General features: G+C 39.1%; 1 protein-coding gene across 1 annotated transcript in view; it reads left to right on the top strand.

The window, feature by feature from the left end:
- HTRA1 (HtrA serine peptidase 1) overlaps nt 1-26,106 on the top strand; it is a 46,965-nt gene extending 20,859 nt beyond the window's left edge. The window contains exons 2-9 of the mRNA XM_054035302.1: nt 6,343-6,442; nt 6,832-7,036; nt 19,855-20,049; nt 20,768-20,800; nt 22,154-22,268; nt 22,413-22,470; nt 22,897-22,992; nt 25,425-26,106. Of these exons, the coding sequence (XP_053891277.1) occupies nt 6,343-6,442; nt 6,832-7,036; nt 19,855-20,049; nt 20,768-20,800; nt 22,154-22,268; nt 22,413-22,470; nt 22,897-22,992; nt 25,425-25,593 (971 nt within the window). The 3' untranslated portion in view covers nt 25,594-26,106. The remainder of the gene's footprint in view (nt 1-6,342; nt 6,443-6,831; nt 7,037-19,854; nt 20,050-20,767; nt 20,801-22,153; nt 22,269-22,412; nt 22,471-22,896; nt 22,993-25,424) is intronic.
- The last annotated feature ends 223 nt before the right edge of the window (nt 26,107-26,329 follow it).

Raw genomic sequence — 26,329 nt, 5'->3', positions numbered from 1 at the left:
ACCAAGCCTCACTCCTCAGCACCCAGACTTGCTGCTGAGACCCCCACACCCAGACCCCTCCGCTGAGACTCAACCACCTTCACCTGGAAGCCCCTGCAGAGTCCCATTGCCCCTGCACCTGGAACCCTCCCAACGAGCCTCTGCACATCCAGATTCCTCCACACCTAGATCCCCCACTGAGCTGCCTGCACCCAGATTGTCCTACACAGAACCCTCTGACCCCCACACCTGGATCCCCCCACACTGATCCCCTTCACGCTTGTATCTTGCCTGGTTGAGCCTGCCTGCCCCACATCTGGTGTGCCTGGTGCAGAGGATTGTTTCTTGGGCAGGCCCAGGCCTTGTGCTGTGTCAGGATCGGGTCAGTCCATGTCTCGGCTCCAGAGTGTCTCCCACCTTCATGCAGCCAGTGTTCTGTGCTCCCCACTGCCATGCCAGAGCCTCTGCGTTTATTTATTGACAAATAAAACATGCAGAATATTGTGCCCATAATTTTTTGGTGTAGAGTGCTCTTTGGTGTAAATAATTGCAAAGTTTTGAATCAGGCTTGTAGCAGTGATAGAATAAACTGCTGGCTGGTTAAGTCTCTGGTTGCTTCCAAATCATTGGAAGATCCTCAGTCCTTTGGTTAGAATGCTCCCATTAGTATAAGTTCATAGTCCAGAGGTTTGAGCAGGAAAGAGGCCAAATCGAGATGTTTCTAGGGCCTTTTATAGCTTCTGCCAATTGAAGGGAAACCCACTGTTCTTACTGTGAAAAATTACAGCAAGCAAGATGGTGTTTGGAGTCACATGTCCGTGCATACTTAGTCATAGTAGAGGCCCACGGCCAGCTCCAGGGTACTGGCCGCCCCAAGCAGCCAAAAAAAAAAAAAAAAGGCAGCGATCGCGATCTGTGGCGGAAGGTCCTTCGCTCCAAGCCGGAGTGAAGGACTGTCTGCCAAATTGCCGCCGAATAGCTGGACGTGCCACCCCTCTCCGGAGTGGCCGCCCCAAGCACCTGCTTGACAAGCTGGTGCCTGGAGCTGGCCCTGTAGAGGCCATCACAGGAAAGTCCATTAAGGGTAGATAGGCATCTCCCTTGATCCATTATGAGTTAAGTGTTCCTTGATGAGCCATTTAACTTGAATAGTCCCTTCAAGTTGTGCAGGCTAAATAGGCTAAATACCTTGTGGGCGTTACCACAGGAGCCAACATATTTGAAATACAGGTATAGACCCAATGCTTATAACTTCAAATACAAAAATGATACATGCATACAAATAGCATAATCGTATTCAGCAAATCATAACCTTTCCATAGACACCTTACTTGACATATTTTGTACAAGATTTGTTGTAATTATATAGCAGTGGTAGGTACAATGATGATCTATGTGGTCATATTTTAATCAGACAATGTCACAGTAGGAACATAGAAAATAGAGCTGGTGAAGACTTGTTGGATCATACAGTAACTCCTGCAAATATGTGATATACTCACCAAAAGACCCTTAGCATTCGATATATAAAGGGGAGAATATACCCCTTTTAATGGTCCACTTTTTCTGATATATTTGTAATTTTTCTTTCAGTGTAAGCAAAAATAGCTCAATTGTCTCTCTTCTAATATTACTGTTACTTTCACTGTTCTAACTGTTTTTCTAACTGGGTACCAAGTCACATTGTTAAGAATCAATCAGCATTCATCAATGAAATCTTTCACTGGACAGCACTCTGATTTTTGTTTACGTATTTAAAAACAAAACAGATATGTCTTCCATTCCATTTTTAAACCATCGTTGCAAAACCATATTATACAACACAAGAATCTCTAATACATAAGAAGGGGAAAGGAGGGGTCTGAAGTATTTAGGTCACCATGCCATGACTCAGTCTTTATTACCTAATGTTTTCAGACACAATATGAATTTAATTTTGGCCTTTCGGTTATGTATGCAGTTTAACTATAGACTGCACAATCGGCCAAATTTTAGACCGTGACAGTCTTAGCTCTAAAATTCCTTGAAATTGTAGATTCAAATGTAAAGTCAAGATGGCTCATCAGATTTGATTTTTAATATCCTTACCATGTATGCATTTGTTATAATGAAAAAAGATTGAAAACAATTCAGTAATGCTACGTATTGTCTGTGCAGTTCCCATTTCTAACAATGGGAGTTTTAAATATGTCTCAGTGACAGGATATATAGCCCTAAGTGCCTACAACATTGTTATTAATAGCCAGTTATTGTATAAGTGGTGTACAAAAAGTGAACTGATTTGAGTGGCAGTGTCATGGCTTTTTTTTAGCCAAACAAAATACTCATCCAAGCTGACAATCTGTCAAGCTTCTGTATAGTTTGAATGAATACTTCCAAACTATAATTCTTATTTTGGAAGCTGGGTGAATAACTTGGTAATACAACTGGTCAGCAGAGCTTTACAGATGATGGTGCTGTGGTTCAGTGGGCAATGAATTTATCCAATAAGCAATACATAACTCATTTTGATGAGACATTAGTCAGCCATCCTTTATGTCCTGTTCTGATGACGGCCTAAACTGAAGTTCAAGAGCCTGCTGCACTTTGAGGAAGAGATTAGGTGGTGATAACTCTGGTATCTTAGCCAACCTTCTCTTTGTAATACAGATTCTTATGTCCAAACTGAGAATTGTCACTATAGTTCAGTACGTAATTACTGCTGTTTGCAAATGTCCAGTGAACAAATTGTTATATAAAGCACTTTGGAAGTTTCAAATATTATGATGATGTGGAGAAGCGAGGAACATATGAGAAATTAAGGATGAGGGATGCAGCGCAGACTAGCTGGTATAGTGTCTTGTCTGTAAAAGCCCGCCTGGAATCTTGGGTGCCTATTCGTGTTGCTAATCTGTGCCAGAGTCCAATGCTGCTGTAGCTTCACTGCTATGTTAGCCATGTTAGTTAGATTAAAGCTAGCATGGGCATTCCCACTTGAGCTGCCATCACACCTCCGGTTGCAATATAAGACATAACCTAAAACTCACCAGGCTTCCCGGGGCTTTCCTTTATTCTTTAAGAACAACCTGAGCCTGAGATTCCCCCCTTGAACTGAGTGCTTCTAGGTTTTATTTTGTCTCTGCAATGCTTCGCTCTCTTGCCTTAGAAATCATCTACTTTTTGTTCTTCTGAATTGTAACTAATGACACCCCTCCAAGTATGGTGCTGGGGTGAGTCATCATAATAGTCCTGCATCTCTCACCAGGGTCCTAGAGTCTGATATGCTATCACAGATACCTATAGTATTATAAAACCACATTTTATTCTCATCTATTTGACAGATCAAAGGATTACAACATGAAGGAAATTTGACTGGAAACTTACATATTTTAAAAAAAACAGGAGTACTTGTGGCACCTTAGAGACTAACAAATTTATTTGAGCATAAGCTTTCGTGGGCTACAGCCCACTTCTTCAGATGTAGCCCACGAAAGCTTATGTTCAAATAAATTTGTTAGTCTGTAAGGTGCCACAAGTACTCCTGTTCTTTTTGCGAATACAGACTAACACGGCTGCTACTCTGAAATCTTATATATTTATAAATTTATGTGCGTAAAAAAAAGTTTGAAATTAACATGCTTAATTCTATTAGGGCAAAAATCTCTCACATATGGACAAAACCCAAATAATTAAGCTTTGTGTGGTTCCTGTAAGAAGGAGGGGATCCCTGTCACACAGGCAGAGCCTAAGGCATTTCAGTAGTCCCACCACAGTCACTACTTCAGACTGTGTGATGTATTTCTGACCTTTAAACAGTTTTGGGGAAATTGGTCAGAACAACCAAAAAATTGTTTATGGAACCTTGCACTGCATTTACAGGGAACGCTCTTTTTTCAGTGCAGAAATATTATTGATGACTTATGTAAAACAGACATGGTAAAAATACTTTAAACACTTACAGTAAGGACAAAGGGGAAGGGGAAATACTACGTTATAGGATTATAAGAGTCTCTTACTTTTTCTGTTTTACAATTTCGTTTTTGTGCTTTTATAACGTGAGATCAGTGTATGAGATCAAAACAATCACATTGATGAAAACAAAGCAATTGTATTTGCCTGTAGGCACATGCAGAGAACACATGTGTTGTTCCCAACACTCCCGTACCAAGAAACAAGGCTGTGTCCTATAACTGTAGCAAGATGTGATTAAGAGACGGAGGTTAAAACACAAAGAAAGAGGAGTCCTTGTGGCACCTTAGAAGCTAACAAATTTATTTGAGCATAAGCTTTCGTGAGTTAAAACCCACTTCATCGGATGCATGCAGTTAAAAATACAGTAGGAAGATATAGATACACAGAGGACATGATGGTAACACCCATTTTATCATGTCCTCTGTGTATCTATATCTTCCTACTGTATTTTCCACTGCATGCATCCGATGAAGTGGGTTTTAACTCACGAAAGCTTATGCTCAAATAAATTTGTTAGCTTCTAAGGTGCCACAAGGACTCCTCGTTCTTTTTGCTGATACAGACTAACACAGCTACCATTCTGAAACCTGAGATTAAAACAGCGGTGGCTAAGCTCTTACCACATGGGGCACAAAGGGCCTCTAAAGATGCAGAGAGGCACCTACTAGGACTGTCAAAAGTGCCTTGGTACCAACTCCCATTGGAACCAATGGAAGTTAGACCCCCCTAGGTTCTTTTGAAAATCTTGCTAGAGGCTACGTTCACAAGGGGAACTTAGGCACAAAGTGGCAGTTAGGCTCGGAAGTCTAGCGTTTAGATGCCAGTGGCATTCATAAAAGTATTACTCAGCTCTTGTCTAACCCTGTAGGTGCCTACTGTCCCCCAGGCACCTATGTTTCTGTTGGGGGAATGCGCACAGTCCTGATAGCCTCAGCAGCTCGGCACCTAACTTGTACCAAGCCTTGGGAAGATTCACAAATTAGGAGGTCCCCTGCCTATCTCACCTCTAGCTCCTGATCTTGTAAGTGTGCTTTGAGCATGCCTATCCCACACAAAGGACAGCCAGCAGGAGTAAGTGTGATGGTGCTGCACACGGCTCCCCAAATTCCCAGTGCTTATGGCAGTCTCGTGGGAGACCTGTGTTCAAATCTGTCCTCTGCCTGATTCAGAGCAGAGATTTGAACCCAGCTTTTACACCTAAAAGGAAAGTGCTGTAAACGCTGGGTGATAGGGTATTCTGGGATGGGTCTTTTTGTCTCTCCTGTTGAAGCCATTCCACTTTATATGAAATACATTAGTCACTGGGCCAGAGAGAAAGTGATAATGACTCTAACCTGGTGGTTAGGGCACACACCTAAGATGTGGGAGACCCAAGTTCATGTCCTGCTCCAATGACTAATTATTAAAAATAGACCCACTTCAGCAGGAGCGATTGATAGATTGCCATACCAGAAAATCCCTTCTGCAGTGACTGGGGTGCCCTTCTGCAATGTGGGAGACCCGAGTTGAAATCCTTTCTCCACATCAGGCAGATGGGGGAATTGGGTCCCTAACATCCCAGGTGAATGCCGTGTACTAAAAGTTACAAGGAGGGGGCATCACCCCAGCCACTTCCTCTGGCCATTTTGTGAATCGAGCACTTTAAAAATACCAGATAGAAAATGTTTCAGATCAAATGACATGTTTCATTCAACCCAACATGGATTTTTCAATTCACTGGAGGGTTTTTTTTTTTTTTTTTTTTTTTTTTTTTTGTAGTTTTCAGATTCAGTTCAACCCAAACCATTTTATTTTTAATTTTTTTAATTTTTGGAACGGTCAGTGAACCAAAAAGTCAGTTATACTCCCAGCTCTACAGGCAGTGCGGTTACAGCCGAGTCCTGTATGAAGGGGTCCAGAGGGTAGAGGCTAAATTAGGTAATCTCAAATCTCAGTTAATATTATTTGTATTACAGCAGCCTCAACTGAGATTGGTCTCTGTTGTGCTGAATAGAACAGAGAAGGGTGAGAGGGGAAATGGAGGCACATAAATATGAACTGACTTGCCTACAGAGACCCAGAAGGTCAGTGGCAGAAGTGGGACTAGACCAAGTCTCCTGACTTCCAGCCTAGTACTCTGTCCAACAGCTCTCTCCCCCTCTAGAGCAAGTACATTGGATATAGAAAGAGGTTCCATATCCATTCAGAATTTTCCATAGACCCCTTTGGCCTATGAACCGGCTATGTTGCCAGTAAAACTTTTCCCGAAAGATAGGGGAATGGTTTAGGGCGGGGATCAGACTCAAAATTACAAGGCTGTATGGTTCCTCTTAAAAAGTAATCTCTACCTAGTGTTTTTTAAGGCAAGTGTTTTGCAACGATTCTTCTTCTGCCATTTGAAGACTAACATGTGTTTTCTATGTCCATTCTCAGGCCAGGAAGATCCTAACAGCCTACGGCACAAATACAACTTTATTGCAGATGTGGTGGAGAAGATCGCCCCGGCTGTGGTTCATATTGAATTGTTTCGCAAGTAAACAAGATACACAGTTTTGATTTATATTTCTGTAGCTCACAAGGATTAAACTTGCCAGAATCAGTTAATATACGGATATATGGATATAAAATAATGACACTGTTTTCAAGATAATATTTATTCAAGATAATAAATATGTGTCACACTTAAGCAACGTAGTATGTTTCACTTTTTAAAAATTTTGGCACAAATTTTGAAGTTACTAGATTAATGCATGTCCAATTAAATGTTAATGGATATACTTAATAAATGATACTACATTTTCTAAAATATTTTTAAAAGTGCCAAATACTTGTTGGAACGAAACAATAATCACAAATGATTTGTCATCTCTGAACAACCTGAATTTTCTTCAAACTTAAATGTTTATTTCCCATATTTTCTAGGCTTCCTTTTACAAAGAGGGAGGTTCCTGTTGCTAGTGGTTCAGGCTTCATTGTCTCAGAAGATGGACTAATAGTAACAAATGCCCATGTAGTTACCAATAAACATAGGGTAAAAGTGGAGCTGAAGAATGGTGCAACATATGAAGCCAAAATTAAAGATGTTGATGAAAAAGCAGATATTGCACTAATTAAAATAGACACTCAGGTGAGTCAAGGCATTGTAAATTTCTCTTGCTAAACTATATTATTTCTAAAAGCTATTGTTAATTGTAATGTTTACAGAAAATACAGCATAATGGCATGGACCATAATGTATCTGTGTGATCTGACAAGATGAATAGATTTTTAAAAGCTATGTCGCAATGAATATTGGTAGTTACATTTTTCTGTACAAAAAATCTGTACATTATAAAAGCCAGGGTATTTGCAGTATCCATGGGTCTCCCAAAAAGAAAAGTATAGTTTACTAAATGGTTAACATATACCCAGGCTAGTGTAATCATTAGAGCCATGAGAGGAAGTTTTGTCTTATGGCTGGTACAGGGATATAGCAGTACGTACCTCTTGAAGATATTGTGAAATTGTCAATTAGTGTTTATAAAACATGTTGACATCCTCAGATGGAACGTGCTGTATTAACACCAAATGTTAAAATGGACAATATTTATACTTGGTACCATGTTTTATAAAATTTTGCTTAAAAAATACCCAGATCAGAAGCATTCTTTGGGAAGAATACTGAGTCACTCTTCCATTGAATGTGGACTTGTGAATAAAGCAAAGGCTTAATTATAAACACTATTCCTCTTCTCTGCAAAAATGGTACATTTCGTTTGAACTTAATTGTATAATTTAAATGTTGCTGGATTCAGGTTGCTTGAGATGCTTATCATACTGTTTACTTATTTGGGCTTCCTATTTAAATGAACTTCATACATCCAGTGTAAGAAAGCAAACCATATTTAGGAAGAATATTAACATAAATACAGCAGGCAAGTAGGCATCATCTGAAACACTAAAAAAATGTGTAGCTCCTCCAGTGTGTTTAGTTCTAATCTATTCCCCATCAAGGTCAGAGGATTTCAGTTCAGAGTTAATTACAAAATCAGACATCAGTCAACTTGGAACTCTTGTCTAATTCATCCTATGAAAGGATACAACATGCTTTCCCTACCTGTAACATTTAAAGGTTCCTTTTGCTCTTACCAGCAGCATGCCTGCAAAATCTTTACTGTATCCCAAACATTCTTTCCTGTGTCTTTCTGACTCTCACTGGAACAAATGACTATGTAACACAAATACATTTTCACTCCATCCTTGGCAGGTACGTTTGGTTTCACCTTCATTTGCGTATCTACCAACTTACTCTGAGAAATCTTAAATTCTTCTTTGTACATTCATGGATTAAGATAAGCAAATGCAAACCTTTGAAAAGAGTGACAGGGCAATGGGAAGGAGCCAAGGGGATACCATGGGTGAGAACAGATACTGTCCAGTCGAGTGGGATGGGAGGAGGAGAAGATAGCAAGAAACAGGAAGTGAGAAAAGAGGAAGTGTGAGAGAATAGAATGATAATGTAATGGAAAGGCAGTACATAAGCTATAAAATGGTGGGAAAGGTGGCAGGGTAGGAGTAAGAGAAGGAAAAGAGGATGGTGAGAAAAAGGTGTGGAGAAGATGATGAGGTAGGTGAAAGTCAGCACAGTGTAGAAGAGGAAGAAGAAAGGAAAGAGAAGACAATGGAGAGGAGTGACAAGGTGTAAGGTGGGGGCAGACTGAGTTTTCTACATCAGGATCTTTCCACTGACACGACCACCCACACACAATTGATAGGACTCCTGGATTTCATTAGAACTTGCACGGAGTGAGATTAGAGTAGTTTTAGAAAAGGAAAAATGCTCAGCTCTGCAGAGCCACACACGCTAAAACATTGTAAAGACTTGCTCTGCAGAACTGTTTGGTGGTGGTCCATGGAGATCTAGCTGGCTGGCTGTTCTTATTTCCAGCTGCTTCTACAACTCCCTAGGGTGGTAGGCTGCCTAGGAAGGAAGAGCCTAGAGGCTGTAGAAGCAGCTGGAAACAAGAAGAGTGGGAGACAGTATCACTGCCTGTACTACTGCTACATAAGAACATGAGTTTATGGTCCCTTGGAGTAGATAAATAAGGAAATGGCAGATGAGCATATGTGCTAGCTAAGTGCCTGGGTTTCTTTGGGGTTTATACATTGTTTTTGGAAAGAGAAAAAAGATATGCATTATGTACAGTATGCTCCTAAAACATAAAGCATAATAATTCTAGTTATATACAGCGGAAGTTAACGTGTTTGCATATCTTGACAGTTATTCGTGTTTTTATTACACCTTAGTTACAATTCATAGCTAGTAGATTATTTCATCAGTTTCATTTTTTAAAAAAAGTTTGCACAATGTCCACAAACAGTTCATTTTCGGTTCATTTTTTGCAGCTTTCTCCAGCAAATAATTGTTGATCAGGTGGTAATTTTCAATTTGCCATTCCAAGTTCATGGTATGTTACACTGTCCAATGAGGGAACAGAAACAATACCATGTGACTTATGTAATTCATCTGTACATTGTGCATTTTGAATTTTATATTTGATTATAATATAAGGCATATGGTATTGTCTGTTTGGTGGTTAGATGACTTGTGTAGCTAACAGCATACAGCACAGATAGTAACACTGACAATTTGCAATCTAATGTATATATTCTAATTTATAGGCTGGTTAGGGCAAGAACTGTCTGTGCTATGAGTTGTACAAACACATAGTAGAAGTGGGAACACAATCCCGACTGAGGCCTCTGGGGGCTACTATTTGTAGTCCAAATAATAGTACATTTGTGTTTAGTGAATATCAAGCTTAAAAATTCATTCTTCATGAGTGTTCATGTTAAGAAACTTGAATGATCATAGAATGTGAAAATGAAAAGGTCACAAATGCAGTCAACTCAAAATTTACTTTCAGTCTTAATATTCACTAAACACTTTCATTTCTGTACACAATTCTAGTGTTTATGTATCCGTTTGCATTTAAATGTCACACAACCTTTAGATCCGTAAAAGCAGTTTAAAAATCTCAAAGTTACTTAGTCTAATGTATTCAGATTTTAACTGATTTCTTGGTTAAAGATTAACTGATGTGACATGAAAACACCCATCCAACAATTTAATTTTTAAGCCGGAGGTAACATTCCTACCTTTTAGATAGATCATTTGAAGACAACATCAAAGATGAAGAATAAATTGTGTTCTGCCCTAGCATGTTAAGGCAAGCTCTGAAAGGCACAAAAATGGGTCAGAAACAGATAGATCTGAAGTATGAGTCTAGGTTACCAGTTGGTATTCCCCAAATAGTTAAGTTCTTGCAGCAGTGTGCATGCTGTTTTCCTTTAAACGATGCACTTCTGCCTGAAGACAGACTGCTTGAAGTAATGTGGCTTTTTTGAGTGGGATGGGAAATTAAATAGGATATTAAGCTGTAGGCACCAGTAGAATGGAACTGGTTTCCACTGACTGACCCATTTTTCTACTGAAAAGAACTTGAAGTCAATGAGGAACAGAAATCTCTTTGGGGGTTTTCTTCTTCTGGCCATTAATTATGCTATGGTCTAGAAAAAAACTAACCTTTCATTAATAAGAATGTCCATGGTCAAATACAGTTAAATTACTAAAGCATTAAAGATAGGAACTTAAATCCGAGCCAACCCCAGAAAAGCCCCAAAACAATACTGTATATACTCATTCATAAGTCAAATATTTTTGGTAAAAAAAGTGACGCATTGAAGAGCGGGGGTCGGCTTATAAACGGGTCAACACCAGTATTTGATGATTTTAAACTCTATGGAATCATTGAATTGAATATCTAATACATTGTCGTTTTGTTTACTTGGAGCGTCTGCAGGCCTGGAGCTCCTTAGCTCCCTGTGACCACGGTTCGCCGTTCCCAGCCAATGGGCTCTGTAGGAACTGGGAACAGTGAACCACAGCCACAGGGAGCTATGGGGCTCCATAACTGCAGACGCTCCAAGTAAACAAAGCACCCCGGCCCATCAGCGCCTTACCCTAACGGGCCGGGAGCCAAAGTTTTCCAACCCCTGAAATATAGGGTTGGCTTATGAAAGTGTCATACAGTTTTTTTTCTATTTTTACCTATCCATTTTGGGGGGGTCAGCTTATAAACGAATGGGCTAATGAATGAGTATATACAGTATATAATATTTGGGAAAATAATTCCAAACACACATACTCAATGGAAGAGCGAGATCTGGAAAGCAGTAATGCTGAAAAAGGTCTAAGAGTGGTAGCAGCCAGCTTACTTGATATGACCTTGTGATGTGATATGGGGGGGAAAAGGGGGTGGGACGGGGAGGGGGGCAGCAGCGCTGCCCAGGCAGAAATCCTGTCTCAGACTGGAGAAGCAATAGTGTATTTTCTGTGGCACTGGTGAGACTGCAGCTCGAATGCAACATCTCAAAATTGTTGCCAAACTGGAGGGCATTCAGAGAACAGCAACAAAATGACTTATGAGCTAGACGGCTGACTTATGTGGCACATTTTCAGACAAATATTTACGGTTTGGTTAAATGATTGCATATGGCTGCCTTCAAATATTTGGAAGTTGTAAATGCCAAGGAAGGAGAAGCTTTTAGGGTGGTCTAATGGGTAGTAACCGGGACTAGCATAGCACAGGAAAAGTAAGGTTGCATAAGAAGTCGAGTTTCCTACTGACAAGGTTGGTTAGATTGTCTTCCCCAGCAAAACCAAACTGGGCAAAGCACTTGGGATTGTCGGCCTAATCCTGTGCTCAGTCAATGCGGGCATGAAGGCCAAAAGCAGTGGAAACAAAATCACTTTTGCTGCTCCGTGTCAAAACAGGCGAGCTCCTGAAGACTGCATGTCCTAGAAGTGAACTCGGTGGCAGGTTTCTCAGTTCACTACACAAGGGAGCAATGTGGGTGGGCCGTGGATGTACACTCTGGGAGCCAACCCTCCCACGTAGGAACTCAACACTGGGCCACTTACACCATCCTCTGTAATTGCAGCTATGACATGGCTACATGGGCTCACTGTTCTCGTTCCTCAGCATCATCCCAGTCATTTGGGCTTTGCTTTGTTGGCAAGATATGGCTCATAAACTAGGGAGCACTGCTGCATTGGCCGCAGGAAATGGGTAGATTACATTAAAGGTCTTACATCTGTATTTTCTCTCATAAACTTCCTTCAAACCTACTCATTAGGCACTTTAAAATAAATAAGAACTTTTGCCCTCATTTCTCTCTCTCCTTTTTGCTTGCCTTTCAATGAGATTTCACTTGGAGCACCACAGTTGGTGTCAGTGGAAAGAGGGGATTTGGCTTTCTCTGTGTGCACAAGGAGGAAGCAGTGTGTGGAGGAAGCAGAAAAGCAAACTTTTTTTCTGTTTATGCATAAATATTTTAATAGCCAGCATCTTTGAAAACAAACTAGTTGAGCTTCCGATGTAAGCGACTTTTAAAAACACATGTGGAATCAATGCTTATTTTACTTTGAAATACATAACTGAATACTATAAAGCTTCTTTGCAGGAGTCTACCACTAGAAAACCCTAATGGTAATTCCGGGAGATCTTAAATGACACACACAAATGAAAGATGTCGGGGGGGGGGGGGGGGGGGGAGGAACAAAGGCAATCCATGAAGTGCTTTCAGGTGGCAGTGCTGGTGATTTATTGTTTTTAGATTGCAATAATACCCACCACACGCTAGGCTTTATCAAACAGAGGAAGACCGTTTTCCTGCAATATTTGTATGAGAATCCAGGAGTATGTTCACTGGGGATGAATCTGGGGACCTGTCTTTTGTCAGTTCCTTTGTCAGTAGAAATTAGGTGTGTGGTTTTGGTTTTTGTTTTAAATATATTGAATGCAAAGTGAAAGATTTGTAGGAAAATAGAACCATGTAGCATGGGCTACTTTCTTTCTAAGACCCACTGTTTGCTAAAACAGCAAAGCAAGATGCTTCCAATTACAGGTTCAAAAAAAGAACATAAAGTATATTAAGCTGTCTCTTAGAGAGACCAATAAGTAATTCCAATGGACTGTATGTTTCACAGTTCTTGTAACACCTTTCTTTAAAAGGAAATAAGTGAAATACAAGTACAAATTTCTTCAAATCAGAGTGTTTCTCTCCCCCCCCCCATATTTAATTTCTGCCTTATCAAGTTCCCCCTTGCCTTACTACTTTCCACCTTTCTTCACTTCCTTTTTCTCCTTCCCGATCTTAAGACTTGAACTTTCCTTTTCACCTTTTTCTTGTTTTATTATCAACATAATCATTTGTTTGGATGCTGAGCCTGCAGTTATCCTAGCACAGAGGATTAGTATACTGGATGCAGTTATGCTCCTGTTTCAGTATTGTTTCCATTATATGTTTTAGGGTTAACGTTTATATTTTGTTAGATGACATAAAATCCCAATGACATCATGAAATATTATTTTTCTCCTTTGTGCAAGCTCATCAGATTTTTATCTGATGGAATTTTTTTTAAAATATGTGAAAATGCTACAAGCTGTGAAACTATCCAAACTTGGAAGTATTTTGTTTTCTTTGGCATTTTGTGAAGGAATTAATAGATTGTAAAGGACATTTCTTGTTTTAATATGGTAAGGCCTGTATGTATTTTGGTGTAATTTAGTCTGCAAGTTTAATTGAATTCCATATTTATAATAGAAAGGCAGTTCCCAAGACTTTCAGAGTTATATAATTTGCAAAAGTTGAAATGACAGCTGAATTTGTAGATGCAAATATACGAGCATCTACTTCTTTTCCACTTAAAAACAAATTAAGGGACTATATGTCACATTTCAGCATAAATCAGAATGTTGTCCCGTCTTCAGTGATTTATGGAGCTCCAAAACCACTGTGTGCAGATTCATCACATTCCTTCCGTAAATTTAGCAGATTATAGAACAAAAAGAGATGGAAGTCAACACGCTTTTCCCCACACAGATGCATTAACATGTCTTAAGGTTTAAGTTCCAACTGAAATATGTTTCTGATTGAACTGTTATCTCTTATGTTTTTAACCCCAGTGTACTAACCAAATTCTGATTATGGTTATTACAGTCTGCTTGTCTAGATTTCCTTCCCTTAATTTCAGGGTGTGATCCTTAGCTGGTATAATTTGGCAAAACTCCATTGACTTCAGTTGGTGTGGCTCCATTGTCAATTTACACCAGCTGACGATCTGGCTGTCAGTAGGGTACAGAGTTTGTCATCCTTATGATAAAGTTGCCATTGGGTAGTGTTACTGTGCATAGCTGAACAGCTGCTGAAATCCACTGAAGAGAGAGAGTTGCATTTCAGTGGTGGGTGAAAGGATTCATTGGTGAATGAAAGTAGTGGGATATAAACTCAGTCCTGTAAAGCCAGTGTGGAACTCACATTATACTCAGTGGGAGTTCTGTGCATCACGAGTTTGTAGGGTTGAACCCATAGCCTGTAAAATGTGCAAAGTAGTGGGATGAAAAGTGCTAAGATATTATTGTTAACTGATGGTTTATCCTATGAGAAAGTGTAATCGTGCATTATGGGTTTACGTGGTTAGCCATACGTTAGTTTGCAGACTGTATACTCGCATGTTTATATTGTTGTGTTAACACAGAGTTGCTCGAGGTCACACAGTGAGTCACTGGCAGAGGTGGAATTAGAACTGCAGTGTTTGCCTTTCAGCTGTGTGCTTTATTCACTGCATTATGTTGCAAGGCAGATGAGTTAGCCCAGGATTTTATTAATCATCATGGCATATCTGTAGTTAATTTGAAGTGATTATCTCCGATAGAGTGTTTTGTTACAGTAAGCCGATCTACAATCAGCTGGTGTTAGGTAAAATGAAAAATGAATCAATTTATTAATTGTTTTATGAGGCCCGTAGACACAAGTGCTTAAGCTTTAATTACTAAGTGTTGTTTTCATACTCCAGCCATCATGAGAAATGCTTGTTAACTGGAGCTGGTGGAGGGCACCTTTTATAGTTTTGTTTCAGCTACTGAATTCTAAGTTTCCTTGTATTTTATAAGACTCTTGCAAGCTGGAACAAAATACTTTATGTGGACCAGGTGTGCTGTACACATCTTATTATTCATTTCTAACTAGGTCTAGTAATTTTAATCACATTTTTCCCTAGTTCCAGCGGATAATTTTTACCACTTGGATTAAATTTTTGTTTGTTTTCAAGAAGTGAAATACTGCTAGTTGTAACTGTGGCTGCTATTTTTTTTTAAAGATTTTTTTTTTTAATTTATTTTTTTAAATCCCCAGGAACGTAAAGATGACATACAAAATCGATTGACTATAATGCGTGCATTTACATGTACTGACATTTAACAATTACTATCTCATTGTTTTAATAAATTAACATTTGCATAATACTGCAGGTGTCCGTGACACTATACGGAGAAATTAAAGATAAGGAGTAACATTCTGAAAAGTATCACTGATTTTCAGTGATCTGAAAGTCTTGGGCTCCTAAGCCATTTAGGGCCTTTTGAAAGCTTTACCTAGGATTCATTGCAGTCTTGGGTCCTTGCAATCAGCTCTGCATGGATGGCCCCCTACATCCACAGAGCCTCATTAAGGGTAAAAATTAACTATGGAAGCAGATGGAACTTCAGTAATTTTGACAAATAATAATAATGAATCAAATTTGTAGTTACAGACCATTTGCTCAAAATGCTTTCTCTTCAAGTACACAGCAGTCTCTTCTACAAACACCCCCCTGTATAGGGAACACATGCTTTTCAAAACCATGTTTCATAATGTGTGCAGAGGGAAACAATTTTTTTTTGTTCTAAGCCAATGAAAGGTTAGTCTAACTCGTTCCAGAAGGCCCGTTGAATCACACAGATGATTCACAGCCAATCTGTACAGTGTTAGACTCTGAACTGAAGTTTAACTAATATGGGCCCAGGCTTGAAAACTCAGCACAATTAAAAATAATTGCACTAGTCAGTGATTCCTTATAATGTATTTTCTTTCTACTGCCAAATTTAACTTTGGCTACAAAAATGTTTATACAGGAATATTTTATAAATCTCTGAAGTATCAACATAAATCTTTGTTGTTGGTTTGTTTTTTAACATTATTAACTGAAGAAAATATTGTCTATTCAGATTTTATTTTGGTCAGTTTCTTTTTTTATCTGTTTTTAAATAGCCCCCTGCTCTAAAAGTACCATACAACAGACCACTAAAAGTTCGTGCTTTAATTGGTTAAATCTGAAGTAGGCTGAAATCCAAACATAGGGCAAATTTATGCTTATACAAAGGAGGAACTAGGCAGAGAGGGAGGTGTGACGCTACCAGAGCAACAGCATCTTAACCTTATGCTGTAAAGGTCATAAGCCATTTAGGGGAGCGTGCTCAGCAATGGCATTTCCACCACCAATAGCAAAAAGAGGAGGTAGGACTCTGATTCTTTCACCATCCAGACAGTACCCCTCTGGGACTGCTAGCACAGCTGACATTACACACACTTTGTGCTTCCCAGTGCAGCCAGTCAAATTATGGCTGCCCCCGGCACGTTGCATTGTATTGGTGAGGTTCTCTGTGAATACCAGATTAATCTGTATTCATGGCCCTTATTTGGCCCATAGATAGTGCTTGTTTTAATTATACTGTATTTTAACTTCCTAAAAGTGTTTCCTCAAAACATGATTAGAAAGCAAACTACCTCCCTTGCTGTGTTGCCTCTTTGGTTGCCTACCCAGATGAGTCTCTTTAGTCTGCAGTTGGTTAATTATTTTCTTGCTGTCTTGAAACTGCAGAAGATGAAGTATCTTATCCTGTTTTATGGGTTTGGCACTCAGTTGTATTAAAGCAATATGCTCCTCTCAGTAAAACTTTGTTGGTAGAACTGAAATGCAGTTAGATAAAAGGATATAGTGAGTCAAGCTTTAACTGCGAAAGTTGTGACTGCTGTTTTCATTGTAGCATATATGGACCTGATCACTGTAGTAATGGAAGTGTTTTTATTTTCTTGTTACAAATACTTAATATTTTTTCAGAATATACTTTATGAAATAAAACCCTAACTGAAAAATTCCAAGCAAAATATTCTTGAGAGATTTGTATATTTTGTTGTCTTATGCTAGGGATTTTTTTCCTCAGTCCCATACTAAGAAATTATGATGAAATTATTGATGAATGAAAACTATTAATGGTCTGACTCCAGAAACTAGCTGTAGCCAAATTTCCAAAAGTGACTAGTGATTTTTGGGTGCCTTGTGTTTTGGGTGCTCAACACAAAGATACCTGGAAGGGGGCTGTTTTTCAATAAATGCTGAGCCCTGAATATCAGGCCCTTTAAGGTGTCTCAAACTGAGCTTCCCAAAATAAAACATCCAGAATCACAGGCCTGTTTTGAAAATTTAGGCTTGTGTGTTTCATGGCTGCTGCTTGAGAACAAGGAAGTGAATCTTAAAATGTACTGAGGAAGGAGGAAGCCTATTTTAAATTTACGCCTAGCAAGCAGGTTCTCCTCTTTTCAGGTCTGCGTATGTGAGACTTCTCCTATTTTATTTATCTGGTTTCCCTGTCCCCTCATCCTACCAATCAACAGTATAACTCCTGCATCATGCTCTTGTAACAAAATCAGTGTAGTTTAAACTAGATTTCAGAAACCTAGGCCCTTGGCCTGTGAACATTTACGTATGTGCTCAGCTTTATGTGCTTGAGTTAGGGCTGCTACCTGTAGGTACAAAAAAAAAGGGGCGTCTGCCCTCTTAAGTACAAAAAACCAGGACATCTACCTATTTGCCTGCCCCCCAGACTCCACCTAGGGCTGCCACCTCTGAGGTGCAGAAGTCCAGGACATTTGTCTGACACCCCGGGTACTGCTGCCTCATGCTATCCCCAGGAGATGGCATCAGCCCTCGTGGAGTCTTGCTCCTGGAGCTTCCCTGGGCACTGATCTCACCAAGCTGGATGTGGCACTGGCTGGATCCACCCCACTCCCACCTGGCTATGACCCCCATAGCCAGTACTGTGCAGCAGTGACTAGGTGCTGCCAGCCCCGAGCTCCCTCTGTCCACTTGCTACTCCCAAGCCATTCTGTCCCTGCGGTTCCCAGACACTCTGGAGCCAGAGCTCCCTCTGCAGGCACTGCTATCTTGTGGGTCCCCCTGCTACAGCCACTCAGGGCTGGGAGGCAGCGGGGTGCAGCTACCAAAACCTGAGAATATTCAGGAGGACATGCAGCTACCCTTGGGGGTGGGGGGAAAGAGAGATAAAACTGGGGTTGGTGGCAACCCTACGGTGAGTAATTCATTGATCTCAATGGGACCTGTCGGATGATAAAATTAAGCACACACATAAGTGTTCAAAGGACCAGAGCCATGCTTACAAAACGTTAAACGTCTTCCAAGAACCAAAGAGCTAGTAAAATTATGGAGAGCAACAAAATGGAGATTTAAATAGTTACTCATCCTAGCCCTTTCTTAATATCAGTTTGATTAAAAGTATTTTTATAATAGGTATAACTTGGGGGATAAAAATCCCACCCAGCATGCCTTCTTTGTAGATGGATGCTGTTGAATAAAGAATATGAAAGTTGAGTGACCGTTTCAAAATTAACTCGAATACAGGGGTCTCTTGAGAACCTAAAGTAATCCGCAAGTTACTGCTACCTTAGAATTTCAGTAACAGTCACCCAAATATGGCTCCTGCTGGAGGGAAAGAAGGGGTGGAAACAAGAAGGGACCAATATATTTCCTTTTATATAAATAAATGTGAGGGTGGCTAAGGGGCCAATCTTCTCCAGTTGCCATATGGGAATCGTCATCCTGACAGGGCCCATCTGTGTTCCCTCCATAGGATAGCCAGCCAATTCAGTCTCTCCCCAGATGTTAGTCAGCTTGGGAGGAACCCAGTCTTACCTCTTGATCCAATATACTGGAAAAGCACTGCACATGTCTTCACTGCCTTCATTCTCCACAGCCCAATTCCCGTATGTGTCAGTTGAGTGGATAGAGCCACTGTCTCCCCCTACAGGGTGGGGTGTATTACCAGCCATGCCAATTTGCTGCTGATAGTTTACCATGGACACTGCTTGGGCCTGGATTTGGTTCACTGAAAGCAATGAAGAATGAAATGAATTCTTCAGAAGTGGAATCCTCATGGAAATGTCTAGATCTCATGGATGTTAGAGTGGGTGTTCTCTGGCTCAGTGCAATCTCGGTTAGCGAAAGCGATAGGTTTACTGGCATAGGGTTACCAGCCTAGAAGTTAGGAAGCATGTTGGGGGTATCTTAGATTGTAAGATCTTTGGACAGAGACCTTTATTTTTGTTCTGTGTTTGTACAGCTTCTATCACAAAGAGATGCTGGTGCATGACTGAGACTTCTAGATGCTACCATAATACAAATAATAATACTGCAAAACCTTTATTAACAATGTCCCTTCAGAAGAAGAGCTCGGCATGTCAGGAAGGGGATAGGGTTAATTATGTTCCAGATTTCCCAAAATCTATAGGACGGAGTAGCTGTATCTGACTTAATCTCCTCATCAGAATAGAAATTACTTTTATCCACCTATACGTTTGGTTATGTACCTTAACTCTACTTTGTATTTTATTTTTCAGTATTATTAAGCAATGCATGTATTTTATTTTATTATTTTACATCTACAGCTGTTTTGCTAATTTATTTCAAGAAGCTGTCAGACACAAGTCCAAACCTGGTGTGTTCAGATTTTTGCCTTGAAGAGCAGTGCATAAATATTCATTTATTTTGTAATTGCTTTTGATTTAATGGCTATACTATGTGGAAAAAATAAATGTTATCTGAAGAGCACACCCCTTAGATTTAAAAGCTCATAGAGGTATCATTTACATAGTCACACAGAATCCCTGGTGATAGCAGAGCATGTTTCTTCATTTTTTCTGTTAAATCAGTTTGTGTGTGTTTCAGTGGTATAGATTTTATTTGCAAAAGAATATCTTACGGTGATTCTGACCATAATTTATGCATAGGGTAAATTGCCAGTTCTGCTGCTTGGTCGATCTGCAGACTTGAGGCCTGGAGAATTCGTGGTTGCAATTGGAAGTCCATTTTCACTCCAAAACACAGTGACTACGGGGATTGTTAGTACTACCCAGCGTGGAGGAAAGGAATTAGGGCTTCGGAACTCTGATATGGACTACATTCAGACGGATGCAATTATCAATGTAGGTCACTTCTACACAGCTGAATAGCCCTTGTTCCATTCAATGTAGACTTCTGACTGTAGCTGCAGCTACAAGTTTGTCAACCATTTTCCCAAAGAAAAGTGGGTTTTGCTGGATTTTATTGTTTAAAAGGATTTTTATCAGTATGAACATGGACAACTGCCATGGCTACAGTATTGTTTATTTTTTAAAAGACAATATCAAGTAATTAATCATAAAATATCTGACCTAACTTGGAATTGTTTGAACTTGTAGAGTGTTCCCTGGATGCTAAATAGCATTTATAAATTCATCACGCTGTCACCGAGACATTTTAAAAAAAATATCCAAGCTTGTGTTTGTGGGACCATGGCAAAGCAATATGTTGACGTCTATGTTCTTGCGCTTGGCCTCAAGAGCTGTTGTCATGGCCCTGGGAGTTAGGTTTGATAGTTAACAATACTACGTAAACTGTTAGTCTTCTGTGTTGCTGTTTTCTTCTTAAACTTCATTGGCAAAAGAATTAAAAACCCAGTTTTGAAAAAGTTGAACTATAAAGGGTTACAGTTAAGGGGGATATTTTTTGCGATTCTGAAAGGGTGCCATTGTGCAACTATTTTATAGAAAGTGGAAAATAACTAGAAATATTTCAATATTTCTTTTAAAATACTTAAATTTGTTCTTGTAGTAACTTTATGGAAACAGATACGAAAATATAATCTGTCCATTTTATTTTCAGTATGGAAACTCTGGAGGACCTTTAGTAAACCTGGTAAGGGTTTCTTTTAAAACAAAATTCTTTAAGTTTGTGTGTTTTATTAACCTGACCATTTTTTTTAAAAGAAATGTTTTAACTTTCTTTTTATTGTTTTTTATAGAGAACATAAACACATAATGAAATAAAACACACATAAATATGTGCACAAGATGGAAAAAGAGTATAAATAACAAAATTCATTGGTCTGAAAGAAATTTGCCAAAGAAAGTGATTCAGTTCTGATGATAATTGGCTGGCTGTACAAACGTGGCAGGGTGCTTACTAATCGCTCATCTGTGTTTTTATTGGCCAGTCACATGATATACTTGGAGTTCAGTATTCCAAGTGTTTGCCATTTGCATAGTTTAAAATGAGTGTAATGCCCAGTATGTTTGCTGATGCTATGCAAAAGCTAATATTAAACATACATTTTATGTTTAAGAAGTAATTGCACTTTTCATAAAGTATGTAAGCTCTTTGCAAATCGAAGTTAAGTTCAGTGGTATCCGTATGTATTCTCCCTTCATGGTGTGTTCATCACTGTGATAGAGCAGAAAATCGCCACTCTGGATCAGGGCAGGAAGGGGTCAATGGTCTGTTTTACAGTCAGATCCTGACTTGACCCAGCCCAACAACTGCCAGCAAACTCAAGTACAATTTTGTCTTCTAGGTATTTCCAAACATTTAAGAATAAAGTTGTGGCCTAATTCTGTCATCCTTCCAGCATAGCCAGACAATGTGTGATTGGAGGTCCTCACTATGGAGAAGCTATTTAGTCTGTGTCACAAAGGACAATTTTGCCTTGCAAAATATACAACAAGACTGACAGAATATCAAAGTTACTTTTGGTCTACCACACTGTACAAGTTCAGCAACGAGAGTGTGACATTTTAGTATTTCCATTTAAAGGCCCAGTATCTGATAAAGTTACTCATGCTGAATATAGGGTGCCACTGAAATAAGCAAATTGAAAATAATGGGACCAATTGTGTAATAAGGTGCTGTTTATTGCGAGTAAGAGCATTCCCAGATTCTGATCTTGACTATGCTGGTGTAAATCTGGAATAGTTCTATTGAATGTTAATGTAGTTACTCTAAATTTACAGCAGTGAAAGTTATATCGGAATGTTGTCCACAGACTTTTCTAATTATGGCAAAATCTTTGAGTTTTAAACTTAGACTCCTTTTTTCAAGGTTTTTTAACTTTATATTTTTAAGCCAAGTTTAGTGGCTAATAAATTAGCTTCAAAATATTTTGCATATACCTTATTAATTTTCTTTGTGACTGCTTGCAGAAAATCTTCCCTTGCATTGTTTCTTCGTCATGGTGTTTCATGTTTACTAACATATTTTTTTTTATTTTTCCAGGATGGTGAAGTGATTGGAATTAACACTTTAAAAGTTACGGCTGGAATCTCATTTGCAATTCCATCCGATAAAATTAAAAAGTTCTTAACTGAATCACATGACAGACAAGCTAAAGGTATTGTACTGTACTATTTAAAAAATGGGCACATGTCCCACAATAGGGAACCAACATCAAAATATTTGGTTATCTCTGAGTTTAAGACCACCAGGACTTCTCATAAGAACAATAAGTCAAGATTTTCTTTTCTCTTTCTAACAGGAAAAGCAGTAACTAAAAAGAAATACATTGGCATTCGAATGATGTCACTGTCTCCTAGGTGAGTAAAGATAAATTCTTTCCTCCGCCTATAATTTTATTTAAATGTGTCCATTCCCACAAATTTTGCTTCTGTCACATTGAAATGGGTTATTGTAATGTAATACGCTTCACAAGGAGCACCGAAGATCTACAAATAATGGCCTGCTTTTTTTTGTTTCTTCTGTTTTCGTCTATTTATTGCCAGTAGAAGATACTTATTAGTATTTAGAAATCTGCATCCTGTAAAGTAAGTGTAAAGTTTTAAAATCTTTTCAAGTCTTTAAGAATCTGAACTGAATTGTACCATGTGACCTCAGTATGTATAAAATACCATAGCAAATAAAGGTTAAGTGATTGAGGTTTTTCAATCCTTGTACTTTAACTTCCTTTATAAGTGAAATGACTTTCTGTCAAAATAATTTTAAATTGGAGTCACTTTTTTCAGCAAAGCTAAAGAGCTGAAGGAACACCATAAAGACTTTCCTGATGTTGTTTCTGGGGCCTACATTATTGAAGTAATTCCAGATACGCCAGCTGAAGCGTAAGTGAAAGGACTTTTTTATTCTTTTTTTCTTGTCTTGTCTTTTTTTTTTTCTAACAGCAACCATCAGTGTAATGAATTGGTAATGAGATGCTTTCACCCCCTACGACAAGTTTGACTATGCTAAAATCAACCAAACTATTGCCATCTGACAATATGGCTGTTTACATGAAAGGAGTTGGTGGTTTGAGTCCAGTCCCTTGTGGGCAGCCCTCTATATCACAAAAAAGACTATCACAGGGGAGCCCTTGTCACAGCTCTCAGCAGAGAGGTTAAGCATGGAGTGGACGTGCTGGCTAAATCATCCTTTCACTTCTAGAGATGATCTCTCCAGTTCACGATTGGGATACACATTGGTAGGGCAGTTTGGGGAAACTTGTGCTTCTGCTGCCTGTGTGATTGTGTTTCATGGTCAGAGGCTGTGTCCATCTAGCACCTTACATGGGCATTTAATTCTCATGATTCTCTTGGTTAACTTAAAATACATAAATAAATAAACTATTTAATTCAGGTGGGTGAGAAGAGAGTTTATCAGGAACATGAAATTAGCGATCTTATAGGAAAAGAGCAAAGGTTAAATGTGCAGCACATTTAGGGTAAGAGGCATGTATGTGCAAAACACATTAGAAAATTAACATTTCATGGCACACATTTTTAATAATCTGTATTCAAAGAAGGGAAAAGGGCTGGCTGGCATCTCTCTGGAGCGGAGTTTGGGTGCCTTAGCCTTAACCAATCATAGCTAGGTTTCTAACATCTGTTACAGGTGCTTTTTGTTTTGTAACTAACGTTTTTGAAAGATAACGCTCAGGCAAAGCACTGATATGTGCCTGCAACCTGAGTCTCCCTTAAACTATTGCAGGAATAATCTAGTTCATTGTACTGTAGTGTGGGGTTTGCACTTGTCTTCTTGACCTGAGTGGATGACACTTGGCTGTATTTGGGATGAGAAAGTGAGCCTGCATCTTGAGAGCATGCAAAAAAAGATGTTCTTTAGTGTGGGAGTGAGAACAGTTAGCAAAGAGACAGAAGGGAAAGAAGAGAGGCAGAAGACAAGTAATGTAGTATAGCACTTAGGAGTTCAGAATCACATTGATATTAACGTGTTGATCATTATTGATGGGTATTGCCCACCCTAACCCCCTACAGACAACTTTATTGATGAAATTTGTACATACTTTGATTTGGGCTGGGTTTTTCACCGACATTTTGTATTGTGTGTGATATCATCTCAAAACAGCTCTTGCTGCCACAAAATTCTATCAGTCTTTTTAATTGAGAGAAGGGTCCTCTTGCACCTACACACGAGGACCAAAATATTCCAATCTGACTCGTGATTTTTTTGGTTGCCCAACTTGAGAACCATAAAGGAGTCTGTTTTCAGAAAGTGCTGAGCCACCTGGCCTCTGAAAATAAAGCCCATTTAAGGTGTTCTGAGTAGGGCACCAGAAATCTTAGCCAAGGCATGTAGCTTGAGAGAAGCACTGGGGTAAGACATTTCTCTGTGACTGGAAGAGGCGTATTATTACTTTGTGGTTGTGTAAAGATTATGCTCAGAGGTTGAATCATGTCTGATCTGGTTCCTTGGGTTAGTATTTCCATCACTTGGAGCCAGAGTTTTGTGCATGACAGGGCAAGCCAATATGGTATGTACAATATTTCCCTTCCCCACTCCTGTTCCTCAGTCCCAGCTGCAGTCTTAGCCAGCTCTTGTGAATAAAATACGAAAGGGACTCAGCCCAGACTGTGGAGGATCTGAAGTAGAAAGAGCCTCAGTCTGACTTATCTAGTCCCCGTCTATCTGTATCTACCCGTTGTCTTTTTACATTGTAAGCTCTTGGGGCAAGGACCACTTTTTTTGTTTTGTGTTTGTATAGTACCTGGGATGAAGAGGTCCTAGTCCATAATTGGTGCTATTACAACAAAAATAATGGGTGGAATAAAACTGCATCCTACTGAGGCCATGTGTAATAGATCTACATTATTTTCCATTTTAGTTTTGAATCATAGTGGGGCTGTAATTGAGCCAACAAAGCTATGTATAGAGAACAGTGTGGGATACTAAATATACAGTTCTATTAAATGGTACAGGTCCCCTACTGGAGTGGGCTGAGATGCGGATTGAAATATCTGCCATGTGTACCTGCCACTGTACACAGTGTTGCTCCGATGGAATTGCTCTTAAATTGCATAATTGAGTGAAAGGTTTGAAGATTTCTGTGCTGAAATAAAACTCCTTTGTCTTAACTATCTGATACACGTCACCACATAACTCATCAAACCGGTTGTTGTTTCTATGCATCTCAGATTAGAATCCAGTCCTTTGAATGTCAGTCCTGGTGAATTGTGAGCATTCCGTTCTCTTTTTCAATAGCATTATGAGGAGGATAAAATGGCAGTTGCGATAACGTATCCCTTTTTTTGTATTTTAGTGGTGGCCTGAAAGAAAACGATGTGATTATAAGCATCAATGGACAGGGAATAATCTCAGCCAGTGATGTCAGTGACATTATTAAAAAGGACAATACTCTGAATATGGTTGTACGCAGGGGCAATGAAGATATTATGATAACTGTGGTTCCTGAAGAAATCGACCCTTAATCAAAAACATGAGCTGGATTTCATGTTTTCTTTTAGCAACAGTGGACTGCTTACATTATGACTGTGCTGGTACAGGAAACATTAGACTTTTGACCAACATTCTGCTTGTTCAAAAGAATAGTATTGGCCAACAACATCAATGTAATGCCACAGATATTCCAGATGATAATTTTTTCCTTCTGTATTTTATGTATGCAATGTATTCTTTACTGGCTAACACAACTGTTACTGCTTAAACAGTCAACATTTTTTTCTCTCTGTCACACTTTCAACTAAGACTCCAACAAAACAAAATTCATGCACACAATGTGTGTTGTGGTATTCAGGTATAAATAGGATAGCTGTTCCTTTAAGTGGAAAATGCCATTGTGATAGAATTTGGGGATAAAAAACACAGCTGGAAAAATGTTGGCTTGTAAACAAAAAACAAAACAAAAAACACCTTTTCAGAATCCATGCAGAATTTTTACTACTTCAGTCTTTTCCTAGTGTTATTAAAATAATTCTACAGTATTTTTTTCTGGTGTCGTTCATTTTGCCTCATGTAAGTTGTTGGATGTTTTACTTTTGAAATGTACCAAATAGCTACCTGAAACTATTTCTCGATGGACTTATTTCCTCTGTCATTGAGCCAAAACCCTTTTACTTTTCAACGTATTCTTAGTTTCCTATAAACTGTCACCGAAGTCTAAGGTAAACATCTGAAGGAAAGAAAGCCTAGTGTTTGCACTCTAGT

This window comes from Malaclemys terrapin, chromosome 7, assembly GCF_027887155.1.
Source record: "Malaclemys terrapin pileata isolate rMalTer1 chromosome 7, rMalTer1.hap1, whole genome shotgun sequence".
Lineage (NCBI taxonomy): Eukaryota > Metazoa > Chordata > Testudines > Emydidae > Malaclemys > Malaclemys terrapin.
The sequence above is the reverse complement of the archived record's forward strand: the minus strand, read 5'-3'. Positions and strand labels throughout refer to the sequence as shown.